This window comes from Primulina tabacum, chromosome 12 (assembly GCF_025594145.1).
Source record: "Primulina tabacum isolate GXHZ01 chromosome 12, ASM2559414v2, whole genome shotgun sequence".
Classification (NCBI taxonomy): Eukaryota; Viridiplantae; Streptophyta; class Magnoliopsida; order Lamiales; family Gesneriaceae; genus Primulina; species Primulina tabacum.
This window is the reverse complement of record NC_134561.1, coordinates 760,818-774,025: the sequence shown is the minus strand read 5'-3', so window position 1 is coordinate 774,025 and position 13,208 is coordinate 760,818. Positions and strand designations below refer to the sequence as shown.

Sequence of the window (13,208 nt, the reverse complement as noted above, 5' to 3'; positions counted from 1 at the left end):
CCATTTTCATTGTTATAAAGTTTAGTATTTTAAGGGTTATGATACAATACATAAATCTTCAACCAATAAAAAATATTAAAAAATTTAACCATTTTTGCCCTATGACAAAAACTTATGTGAGACGGTCTCACGGGTCGTATTTTGTGAGATGAATATCTTATTTGGGTCATCCATAAAAATATATTACTTTTTATGCTAAGAACATACTTTTTATTGTGAATATCGGTATGGTTGACACGTCTCACAGATAAAGATTCGTGAGATCGTCTCACAAAAACCTACTCTTTTACCAGTCCTACGGCCTGTTACAACAAATTAAGTTATTCTAGAGTTCTATTTTTCAAGTAACGGATTCCACGAATTTTATCATGTTGTGACATAATTCCGTGCTATTTTCTTAACTAGAAGCACTGCATGCTTGTTGAATGATAAATTCAAGTGTCCACTAAATAAGAGATTCCGTGCATCACCTCTCCAATATTCGTTGAAATCATCCAGCCAACTAACTTCATATAACCAGAGGCATTGTAGAACTTAAGCTTGAAACACCACTTTGAAAGAAAATACAGTGAATCTAAATATTTTAAGAAAATTTGACATATTTGTATGTCATAACAATGAATTATTTACAAACTATTGCATGAGAAGAAAACATAAATCCATTAGCCTTCACATGAAATTGAATCACTATTGTCTTGATCTCACACCGAATCTATTTTCCATGTGATACTCATGGGAAATTTAAGGTCCGATTCCTGCAAGTCTCACCAGTTCAGACGCAGATTTTGAAATTAACCCAAGCCTAAAATCACGAATAAGACAATAAAACAATAGGATCAAAGCAAATATAGTTAACTTAGCAACAACTTCCGCTGCCCTTCTTTGCCTCCCATGTATACATGTAGGATTTGAGTGTTTTTTTAACCCCAAAATCAGAATTCTTAGGACTGATTTCACCATCAATGAGTTTCATCGATGGCTGTCGATGTCGGTTTGTTTTGGTGGGTAGGGATTGAGTTTTCCTGCGTGAATGAATGGGCAAAAAAATAAAAGTGGATTAAATCGTGAGTGAAGGAGGAGCTAGAATAAGAGTAAAGATAAAAATAAAATGGGAAAATATGGAAATTAGCTGATCGGAGAGTTTAAAATAAGTTCAGTAGGTCTTTTGTAAGACGGTCTCACGAATCTTTATCTTTGATACGGGTCAATCCTACAATAAAAAGTAATGTTCTTAACATAAAAAATAATATTTTTTATGGATGACCCAAATAAGATATCCGTCTCACAAAATACGATCCGTGAGACTGTCTGTATCAGATATTGCAGCATAAATTTTCCAGATCTAGGGACTGGACACTAATTTGTGTAGCTGATCAGGGATTTATCACCAATTTTTCCATTTTGCGTGGTCTATAATAATTTTGGATGATTGATGTGATTTTATTCGGAATAAAATTGAGAGATTTCAACACTCTCTCTCGTTCCTCCCCTAATTTCCAGACCCAACCTGGTCCAGTCCGCCGCCTCGAGCGGTGGCTCCACCTCTTCCCGGTCGTGGGCCTGCATCCTTTGATGGATTCTCCGGGTAAACTAATCCCTCGGAGCTCGCAATTTTGAAAAAAGATACATTATTTAACAGAAAATCATCCCACTCGAATTCCAATTTAAAGAATGGTGGTGGCTTCTGGAACAAATGCCTTTTCTAAGGAAATGGCCATTCGGAAGCGGATTGCCAGCATGTAAGCTTGTTGTTTTGGTATCTTGATTATGCTTAAAATCTATTACGTATTTGTCTTTTTAACTCGTTTAAAAGAGATTTTATGATTTTGTGTTCCACTTTTGCTAGTGAACAGTAGGTGGAAATTGGCCAAAATAATGTTAGCTTAGCACTTTAACCGGCTGTTTTGTATCAAATTTGTCATTTTATTGGAAATTGCTAGCAGCAAGAGGATTTGGTTTCCTATGAATCAAAGAACTTGATTTGAGAACGAAGTTGAAGTTTGGATTTTAACTGAGACCAATGGTTGGTGCATTTGAAAACATCTATATTTGTTTATACGAATACTTAAATTTTCGTGGTGTGAAATTGAAATCTCTTTGTTTCAAATAGCTCAATTCAAATGCACCCATATGTGAAATTGAAATGCACCCATATGTTGCACTTGGATCGAATCATTTAATTTTGGGAATGGATTTGGAAGAAATGATTTGAAATGACTGCTAAAGTTGAGAATTTAAATTGTCTTGTTTTGAATTAAAAATAACTTGAAGTGAAGTTGAGGGATCCGAATCCATGGATTAAAAAATTACGCTAGGATTTGGAATCAAAAGATGTGAAATCATTCCATCGACATGTAGCTGTACCGAATTGAGAATGATTATTTGGCGAATTGAGAGGGTACTTTTTTGGTTTTCCTAGAATAATATTTACTTGATAGAAATATTGTCATAACTTTTATAAACTTGTTTAATGTCCTGTCATTAATTTACATGTGTATAATAATATTTTGTGGGTATTTTCAGATGTAGATTCGTATTAGTTAATGGGTTTATAGATTTATTTGAGAAATTCAGAATATCGAAGAATCACTTTTGGATGAATCTTAAGGCTTCTATCTTGACGTTACTTCTAAATTTGTATACATGACAATGTCCCACTTGAAATCAAAGTATGGAAGAGTTCATAATTTAAAGAATCTAATATTTCTTTTGCAAAAGGGTGCGACAGTATGTTCCTTCTATGAATTGTACGCTTATGTTGTATAATTTCTGTGAAATTATTTTTTTTATGTTCTTCTCTCAACTTATGGTTTTACCATCATTTACTTGATTGTTGTTTTTATTTGGGTAAACAAGGGCATCAATGCATATCTTATTTTATTACCCTACCATCCTTTATTGGCTTACTAAATGTCTGTACGTGTAACATCTCAAACTCACAGATACAATAAAAGAGTGGAAGATTTCACATCATTAAGGGAATACAATGATTACCTGGAGGAAGTAGAGGACATGAGTAAGTGTACCTGTTTATTGTCGGATGCTCTGTGTCAGTGTTCATCTGAAAATATTTGCTTGCAGTTGTGAATTTATCTGAAGGAATAGATGTTCCCGCTATTGAAGTGAGAATTGCTCAGTACCAGAGAGAGAATGCTGAACAGATCATGAATGCTCAAGCTCGCAAGGTTTTGTCAATTTTTTGTTGCATTAAGTGGTGCTCTTCGGATAGTAGTTGTGGTAAAAAGAACTGTTTTATCGATTATTGGTGTTTCTTTGGTCAAGTAGGCCGAGGAATATGCAGCAGCTCTGACAGCAAGCAGGGGGCAGCTTGTGCAGACTGGTGTTGATGTGGTGGGTTAATTTTATTGCATTTTGAATGACATGGCATTTGTGGCTTAGTTACAATACCTTCATCCACCTTTCACAGCCGTCATCAAGTTTAGTAGTTGCTCTTTTCCTATCATCTTTTCCTGGCTCTCTTTTGTTTCATCTCATGAGTATCAATGCTATTTACCGTGAATGGTGCTTCACCTATTGGAGGAAATGATTGTGGTCTTTCTTTCGTAATAGCCACGAATTCAGTTAGCATAACTACGGTACCTTCATGAATGTTGTAAATTTGTTCCTCTTTGTTGAATTATTTCATTTCTGGCTTGTTAGTTCAATGCTGTGTAACTCCCTAAATCCATGAATTTCAACGGTCGAGTGAAACTTATTACTAGTTTCTCATTTGCTGTATTCATTTGCATTTGATGAAGTAGTTCGTAGCTCTCTTTCAACAACTATCACATGAGAGCACTTCTGCCATAACAACTAGTTGCGAAGCGGTCACATGAAGTTAAGATATGTTATTTCCCTTGAGACAATGAATTTTCGTAATATAGAATGATTCGTCGGATCCAATGGAATGTTATTATCTTTCACACTAAAAGTTGTCTTTTTAGATTATAACCTTTCATTATGAAAACTCTCAGTTAAGCTACCAATCATGCACTACAACTATGTAGTACATTGGAAAGACTTATCTTCTTTTTAACATGAATATGCGGTTTTATATTCCTTAGGTAGAACAAAGCCATTTGTTTCTGTTTGTTTCTTTGCCTTCAAACTTTAATGTTACATGTCTTTTTGTTTTCCTGCTTTAATTTGTCAAACACCATGTTGCGAATTTTCTTATCTTGTATTTGGATGTAATGATACGAGTTGAAAAAATGATATGTATGGTGTATCGTTTTAAATGATACTATTATTGGGTGGATTTTGTAATCTATTGCCATCACTGGTAGTGGCACAGGTGTTAAAGCTTGATTTAAAATTCTTGATTTCAAAATTTTTAATCAATCAGATCCTTGGTTCTTTGATTTCCTTCAATTAAGAAAAATGAATTATATAGGATCTGACTGTACAATACCAATTCAAAGATGCATCTCCAAGTCTTTCCTTGTCAATGGCCTTTTTTATTTTGCTATCATGCAAGCTATGCATGTGCTTTCTTCTGTTATCACACACACTATATTTTCGATATGGTTTAGCCTTTGTTTAAAGTGTTTTTTTATTCTTACATCATCCATTTAGTCATCAAGCTCCCAAGCTGGAAGCAGCACTGGTACTCAGGGGCATTATGCACCAGCGCTGGCCGGGGCCGGAATTGCTCAGCCCCGTCCAACAGGAATGGCCCCACAACCCCTTCCTCTGGGCTCTAGTCACGAGATGCTGGGAGTCGACTACAAAGATGAGGAAAAGATGAAACTTCGAGGGGAAAAAGCAGCCAGAGCAGGGGGGTGGAGTATAGAGATGACCAAGAAAAGGGCACTTGAAGACGCTTTTGCTAGCATTTGGATATAGTGTCATTTACATTTTACCAGAGACAAGATATTAGTCGTGTTATTCCCCAAGCTCGAGTTTGATCTTATATCTTACCAAATTTGGATGCTTCCGATCAAATTTTCTTTATGTCCTTGTCCATCCCACTCCCATTTATTTGTGAGGGGGCGAGCAAATAACAATATAGAGGAAAAAGAATTTGGTGCGAGTTGAGTTTTTTTCATTTGCATCTATTTCAAAAAAAGATGTAGTCAAACTGGAAAATATCTTGATTTGTCTTATTTAATGTTAATTTTGCATTGATTTTCTTACTATCCGAGAGGTTTCTTCAAAGGCTCTCGGATTCTTAAAATGGTATGAACCTTTGAAGAAAGCTCTCTACCGTACTACGTGTGCATTCGAATTTACCCAATAAATTCTTTAATGACAAAGTCAGCAGTAAAATAACTACATTTTTTCAGATTACAAAGCGAAGTGCCCGATGAAAACCTGAGCAATTCCTCAAAACAACAAATTCCTGGCTTTTGTCTACACAGGGCAGTTCAAAACAGTCTACTTTATTGAAAGAAAACAAGGGATTGGCAGCGAGAACATTTAGGCTGAAGAGGTCTTTCTCTGCTGAAAGATAACAGCATAGATAGGGACACCAACACCGATGCTGAATGCGGCAAGAACAGCAAGTGTCATTGTCAGTTTCTGATTTTTCATCCTGTCCAAGTTGTACATGTGCTTGGCATGAAGATAGAAAGGCTCGTCATGACCATGTCCTCCCCCCATCTTCTTTACACTAGTCGAGTGAATTCCCCTATTCACTGTCATAGAATGATAGATTTTCTTATTGTCTTGAGTCGACATGTAGAAAAAGATGCAGAAAACCCGAATCATGCAGAGAATACCCAGAACAGCGTTCAACTAGAGAATGGTCTAGAAATGCCAAATTTTGGCTTCTATAAGTTCTCAAATTTCTGATCAGGTGTTGGCGAACTTTACTTGGAATTGGGGCAGGTCGGGGGTAGAGAGGGGTGAACCAGGTAATATTGGCTTCTAGTTGTAGCACAAGTTTTCATACAAGGGTGAGAAATGGTGTTATCTAAGTCATAAAAAGAATTTCCATGGTTTGACTATATCATACATTTTTGTAAGCAAAAAAAAATTCGTTAATACAACAAATAAAAATGTCATGTAAATGATAAGACACCCTTCTCATCAAACTTCTGAAACTATCATATATAGCCCAGTCAAAATATATAGTCTCCATACAAACAAAATACTCCATTAATATTCAGGCCAATATCGGCTGCCACCCAATAAATAATGAACGAGATGGATATTTTGAGTTATCTATCTACTTAAGCCCAAACTCAGTATACCTTCAAACATCTGTTTGTTACTGTTTCTCCAAAGCTGCAAAGGAGAAGCCATTATCACCGATGCTATAATAACTCAAGGCATAACAAACTCTTTATTTTCAACTAAATATCGATCCCATTATCCTTGCAATAAAGATTTCATTCTCTTCGATACTGGATCAGATTTTACACTTGTAAACAGTGGAAAAGTAAAACTTCAAAAGATTAAGGAATTCACATAACAATGTCACATATTTTCAAACTTTACTTCTTTTCTTATTTTGATTTGAGCATGGGAGACTGGGAGATGTTTCGCCATAATACCTTATCGACCCCCTAATACATTTTATTTCTTAAACAACTGTCATAGGCAGTTCTATTTTATTGGCGCATTTGTTCATTTTAACTATGGTAAGGCTTATAAGCCTCATAGCGCTTAGGCACAAGGTGTGGCGCATGCTTTATTGAAGTAAAGTGCACTAGACAAATATCTTAAGAAAATTTACAAATGATTAAATAACCAAAAACCAAATTCATTAGTATATAAGCACAAAATGATATTTATTAGCATGGATTTCATCACTTATTTACTATCTCCACATTGAAGTAATGTTTAAAAGTGGCATAGATCCTTTAAAGCACACTTGGGCATTGTGGTTCAGGTGTGGGCGTTATGAAGGACTACGCCTTACCTTTTGTCGAGGAACCTAGGCTCGCATGCCTTGTGGGGTTTTAATAACTATGATTTGATCATCATCGAGATTTGAGATGATCAATATTTTATTTGCATCAATAACTTCCAATTATTGTATCACTTCTAAACATGTAACCGATTTCCTAACTAGGAAAAGCCATCATCTAAGGCTTATTCATTGTACAACATCATGGATATTCAATTTTTTAAGTAATAAAATCGAACCGAAAGATTATATCTTGGTAGGAAATAGGAATTGAGGTTTCAAAATATGTGGATAGAGTTTATAAGGTAACTAGATTGGACCGTTGTATAGAGACAAAAAAAAAAAGAGATTTGCACCCTCCTATCCGCCAACTCCCTGCATTTCTGGCTCTAGCATGTTCTAAGACAAGTAACGAGGACTCTACTTCCTTCTCGTCCATCAAGGTAACCCCTCTCCAAACGGCGACTTTGCACAAAAGATACATAATGTTCAGGTCCATGATATTATCACGTCACGCATACAGAGAAAACTAGTAATTGGTTCATTCCGCTGATTCTTTAGAATCATCTCTGGGATAGAAATCCAAGCTGATAATGCCAATGAATTTCAAAAACACCCATTTGAAGGTCAGGTTCACCACGCAAGGTAGATGACTTAGCTCCTCAAAACACAAACAAACACACAACTGCACAAAACATCTGACATAATACTAAACCTATATAACAACAATGACGGAATCAATCAACGAACCCTTTTCCATATTCCATTCTTTAAGTCATTTCCATTTTTTCAAACACTAGAGAAAACAAGACACATTTTTGCAAAACACAACACTATCAAATCTGAAACCCTGCTAGATAAGTAACCTTCCAAGAAACAGTTGCCGCACAAGTAGACCCCGCACAATTTATTAATATAAACCAATATATATATAAAAAAAAAAATAACGGCTCAATGTTTACTAGATTATGCAGGAAAAAGAACAAACGCGTTTCGATGCATAATATAAACTTTCGCATAGGCTTATTCATCATTGAACATGAAATCCATAAAATTAGGTCAACAATCCTGGAAACAGATTCACAGCTGAATTGATTAAAAATAAGTGAAAGAAGAAGAAAATCTCGAAAGGGAAACCTAAATTGAGGGGAGTGGAATTGAGAAGCTTGGAAGCACATCTGAATCCGTTCATCGCCATGTGTACACAGTAAAACAAAATCTCTCAAGCGAAGACGTTTAATTTGTAAATGTTTGGAAATAAATCGGGAATTTCGAAATATTTGCGATCAAACATACGAAAATAACGGTATCTCCGACCACAAAATCTATTTTGATGTAAATTTTACGTTAAAATATTGCGATTTCATCACCAAATACAACATTCATCTCCAACCAATTTACGTCAAATTTTACATAAAAAAAAATATTATCTAAATATTTTTTTTATTTATATTATTTATAAATCATTAATTCAAATTATTCTTTAATTATTAATAATTAACATAAATAAATATTTAAATATCAATAATTATTATTTTTAATTTTTATGTTTAGTATCTCATTATTAAAGTAAGAAAATAAATATTTTATTATTATTTAAATAATATTTATATTTAAAAATAAATAATAAAATTAATACATATTTAAAATAATTAAACAAAAAATAAAAAAAATACCTCAGGTGGAGGCTGCACTATTTTGGCCAAAATCAAAATAGGGCAGCCTCCATTGGAGCCCAACTTTGCACCAAAATAGTGTTTATTTGACACCGAATCGAGAAAGGAGTCAAGTATATGAGACTGAACCGAGTCTTTATCCTACATCCTAAGTAACTTTTATGGCGGTTGAGATTTTCAGTCAAACAACCAAAATACCACAGATATAACAAATAATGAATCATAAGCCTCAAAATGTTTATAATTCCTCAAACTATCTCTGGCAGAAAACGGTGGATAGTTGTTTTAAGCTCTGAGTGATCCTTGTCGATTTGATAATATCTCGAAGAAGGAGCTGGTGAGCAGTGTATGATATGTATGAGAAGTATGCCCATAATTTTATGAGTATACAAGGATTTTTTTTTTTAGTTTGTTGCTTCAAATGTATCTTTTTTTTTTTTGTCGAGTTCTTGCTTGAATTCTCTATATATAGTACTTGAGTCCTTTTTTCCTGTTCAACGACTCTTTGTACTGTAATCCGAAAATATGAACACATCACTGTCACGTGCTGCAGGTTTCATTAAATGTCTTTAATGTCTTTTCTACTTTTGTGCTTTTAAAATTCCTCTTTGTACAAAAGCTGTCAGACAATGGACTGGTGAAATAATATGAGAGTTGTTATGAGAAAGAAATAAAGCTATTGACTGATCTGTTGACTTTCACAAATATCTTTAGCTTCGTCTGGTCGAGAATTACTCTAGTATATATTTGAGCGGTCCAGTTGAGAGACAAATTAGTCTAGTGTAACTGGTTGAGTAGCTTTACCGGTAGAGAAACTAACTAGCCTGCAACTATTTATCCAGGTTTTCAACACCGGTAGCGTGTTGCTCTTTGTCTTTGGCAGAACGATCGAATACTTGAATACCCGAATAGTGGCAGCTTACTCTAATACAATGAATTATTGTTAGTTATCATCAAAACTAAGAGATTTAAAACAAACATAAGGCAAAAATATTAATATTATTAGTCTTTTTGTTGAAAGAATGCATAATTATGTATCTATTAAATTAGTTAATTAAATTAATAAAATCTATCCATTATTAACTAATAGTGGAAAAAAGAATGCATAGTGATGTATCAATCTATCAATTAAATAAATTAACTTTATTTAACCTGAAGTTTAAAAAATTAGTCTGAACATCTAATTACAAATTTATATGTTCATTTAACTTGAAGTTTAAAAAATTAAGAACTTACATTAATCATATATAAATCAAACAAATTAACAAATATTATAGTAACATTATATGATTATGTTCATCTTAATAAGTCGGTGAAATCACAATACATTATTATTATTATTATTATTATTATTATTATTAAAAAATAAAGTACTAAATTTTTTCACATCGTCATGACCTCACAATTATTTTAAATACAATAAAGCACTAACATCCGCAAATATTTGTATAAGCTAAATTTACATATTGAAATCATATGCAAATAAAATATTAGATAATTAACAATGTATGGATTAATATTATAGATAAACATAAATGGGATAAGAACATATTTATATGTTCATTTAACTTTAAACTAAAAATATTAAGTATGAACAATTTTTTGTTATAAACATAGAGAAAATATATTGTAGGTTTAAAAAATATTAATCACAAATCTATATGTTCATTTATTTTGAACTTTAAAAAATTAAGTTTGAACTACTAACCACATATTTATATGTTCATTTATCTTGAAGTTTAAAAATGAAGTTTAAACCATTTTTTTGTTATAAAACGTATATGTTTATTTTGAAGTTAATTTCGAACTATTTTTTGTTATAAAAACGTAAAAAGATATTATAAATTTAAAAAATATTAATAGTAGTCAACTTCTTCATGTGAAAGAATGTATTGTAAAAAACAAAAAAATATTAATAGTATTCGATTTTTTTATTTGAAAGAATATATAGTTAAGTAAGTATCAATTAATTAATTAAATTAAAAAATATATCAATTATTAAGTAATAGTGGGGAAAAAGAAACCATAATTTTGTATCAATTAAATAAATTATTTAATTAGGTAATTAAATCAGAAAATCGAAAGGTCATCTAAATAAATAATAAAACGTTAATTAAGTAATTAATCACATGTACGTAGTGCATTATAATTACATGTGTGCGTAGACTTTTTGGTGCGATATAATATATAATTAATAATTAAATTATTGACAATAGATAATGTAGACCAAAACCAGATTCACTTTATTTCTTCTTAAAATTCAACCATTGGACATTTGAATTAATTAACTTTGAACAACCATTGTTCAACTTCATACCATGTTTCACAAATCATAATTCAATAAATGGAAAAAAAATCATTTTATTGTCTATATATTTAAATACTTGATAAGTGCGAGGGTTGCACTTAATTTGTGAAGTCTCGACCCAAGAACAACCCATGAACTTGAAAGATTGAGATCATAAACTCGAGTGTGAATTTGAAACTTTGAACTCGATGTGTCAACTGATTTCTCACCTTTGTAAAGATCCTTCAATGGATTCAAGCCACTTAAATTCTCCAATTTAAATGCCTGATTAAGACCATTCAATAGGCTGTTAGAGTTTTTGAATGACAGCCTCTTCAGCTCACCTCTCTTAGCCTATATATATTCCCACATTCAGCACCAGAAACCCATCCCAAACCAAGTATCAAAACTTCTATATTCCACACAAATTTCTGCCAAAATACTTTGAAATATCCGGCAATGATTCGATCCATTTCGGCAACAAAATTCTGCATATTTTCTAGCAGAATCTGTACTTTTTCGGCAGCAAACTATTCTCAAATTCGACCACTTGTTGCACGTATTCGAAACAAGCTCCTTGTCCAAAAATCAAAGACCCTGCAATAGTCCATTTCCTATCTCATTCTCGTGAGCTTTTCACTGCTGATTTCTGCCCATTTTCGAAGCAGTCATTTGCCAGAAAATTTGTTGTTCATTTCGAAGACTTACAACAACCTAGTTTCTGATGCGGTGTGTTACAATAACTAATGCATTGCCCTCCCACTTATATGAGCAATAATTAGGGGCTGATTAGTATACTATGGATAAATAAATGAATAGATGCACCTTGTATAAGTTTATGCTTCAGTTATGATATGTTTTTATGTCTTGTTTCAAATTCAATTTCTCTCATGTCTTGATTCATGTTGCGACATGTTCTGCGAGATGTCACCTTTGAACTCATATTTTATGTATATTTCGATATTCTTATGTACTATTGGCCCTCACATATTGAGTGTTTCTGAAACACCCACCCTTCTAATTTTCCTCCCCATAAAAGGACGAAGATCAATTGGAAGAGGATGAACAACACATGTTTTGGGGTTGGTGATTACATTCGAGACATGAAATTTCAATCATCAATTTAAGTTTTATTTTACATTACTTTATTGTTTCCGTATCTATATTATGCATTATAAAAACAATCCTGATTTATGTAAGAAATTGGCTTTTGGCTATTTTATTTACTACATGGGTTGTTTTTTAGCGATTTCAAATTGTTAAACAACGCCGATGACACGTCTTGATTTCGTGGTGTGATATTTAAGTGGTATTAGAATCTCTAGGTTCATAATCCGGTTGGGATTCTCCCGAAAAATAATGCGAGATTTCACATAGTGATGGAAAACCCTAATGTACTCCCCTAAGAAATGATCCAATGAACGATACTCACTAGAAAGTCCTCTTGGCAATGAACAAATTCTTATTTTGGTAAAGTTCCATCGTTTAGGTCTCTAAAATTGCGTTTTTGTCATTTTTGATCATTATTGAAAACCCAATAACTTCTTGTAGAAAAATCTAAATCCATTTATGTCAACGGTTATGTAACCTTCCTGAATTTTTGATCCATATAAAAATTTCTTTTATTTTTGGAAAGTTTCTCGAAAAATCTTGTCTCACTCGTACCTTGTCTAGAAATACTTTAAAACTGTTCAATATTTTTGTTTTTTTTATCATTGTTGATCTTGTTTTATTGTTATAAGGTTTTCCATTTATTTTATTTCAGGAAATGTCTCTTTGTACTCATGCTCAAATACCCCAACGTATGTGTGAACTCGCCCTTACCAACCACAAGATTGCCTTGAGGAACCTTAGACCTCAAATCTACGAAGAGCAACAAGAACGCCAAGAGAAATTGTTGGCCAAAGACTTGGCATATGCAGACTTGAAGAAGGAGAAACAAGAGTTAGAAGAGCTCAAGGAGAACCTCTAGTCCGACGTACAGAGGTTTGCCTAATATCTCAACTCAGAGGAAAAACAATACGAGGTGACTAAAAACAAACTAGATGTTTCACACGCAACCGTCCTTGAACAAGACGGCTTACGCCCTACAAATTCTAGAGAAATATCAAGCACTCCAGGCCCAAATTCAGCAAATTATGCTGATGGAAAACCAATGCCGTCAGCAAGATGAGGCAACAATCCAATAACTGCAGAATTCAGTTGTAACGCCCCAGATTGGACGAATGTCCTCACTGTACTAAGACTAGTCTTTTCAGAGTGCTTATGTCCTCACTCACACACCCTAAGAAACTTCTCAGGGTGTCACCCATCTCAGAATTACCCAAGTCAAGCACGCTTAACTTTGTAGTACTTATGTGATGAGCTTTCAAAAAGAATATGCACCTTCATG

At 33.3% G+C, this 13,208-nt stretch overlaps 1 protein-coding gene and 1 long non-coding RNA gene across 2 annotated transcripts; one reads left to right on the top strand and one right to left on the bottom strand.

Annotated features, from left to right (window-relative positions):
- Positions 1-1,440: 1,440 nt before the first annotated feature.
- Positions 1,441-5,123, top strand: LOC142520479 (uncharacterized). Its single transcript, XM_075623460.1, has 5 exons — positions 1,441-1,739; positions 2,943-3,016; positions 3,082-3,185; positions 3,286-3,351; positions 4,576-5,123. The coding sequence occupies exons 1-5, from the start codon at positions 1,672-1,674 to the stop codon at positions 4,843-4,845; spliced, it is 582 nt and encodes a 193-aa protein (XP_075479575.1). The 5' UTR covers positions 1,441-1,671; the 3' UTR covers positions 4,846-5,123.
- Positions 5,124-5,227: 104 nt separating this feature from the next.
- On the bottom strand, positions 5,228-8,139 carry LOC142520480 (uncharacterized). Its single transcript, XR_012813929.1, has 2 exons — positions 7,991-8,139; positions 5,228-5,636 (listed from the first exon to the last, which is right to left on the bottom strand). It is a non-coding gene; the product is annotated as an uncharacterized LOC142520480 (long non-coding RNA).
- Between the last annotated feature and the right edge of the window lie 5,069 nt (positions 8,140-13,208).

Excerpts from the sequence above, each read along its gene's own strand:
- LOC142520479 (XM_075623460.1), top strand. The coding sequence starts at position 1,672 with ATGGTGGTGGCTTCTGGAACAAATGCCTTTTCTAAGGAAATGGCCATT. Across the intron at positions 1,740-2,942 it reads CGGAAGCGGATTGCCAGCAT|ATACAATAAAAGAGTGGAAG; the intron begins GTAAGCTTGTTG and ends TCAAACTCACAG. Across the intron at positions 3,186-3,285 it reads TGAATGCTCAAGCTCGCAAG|GCCGAGGAATATGCAGCAGC; the intron begins GTTTTGTCAATT and ends TTGGTCAAGTAG.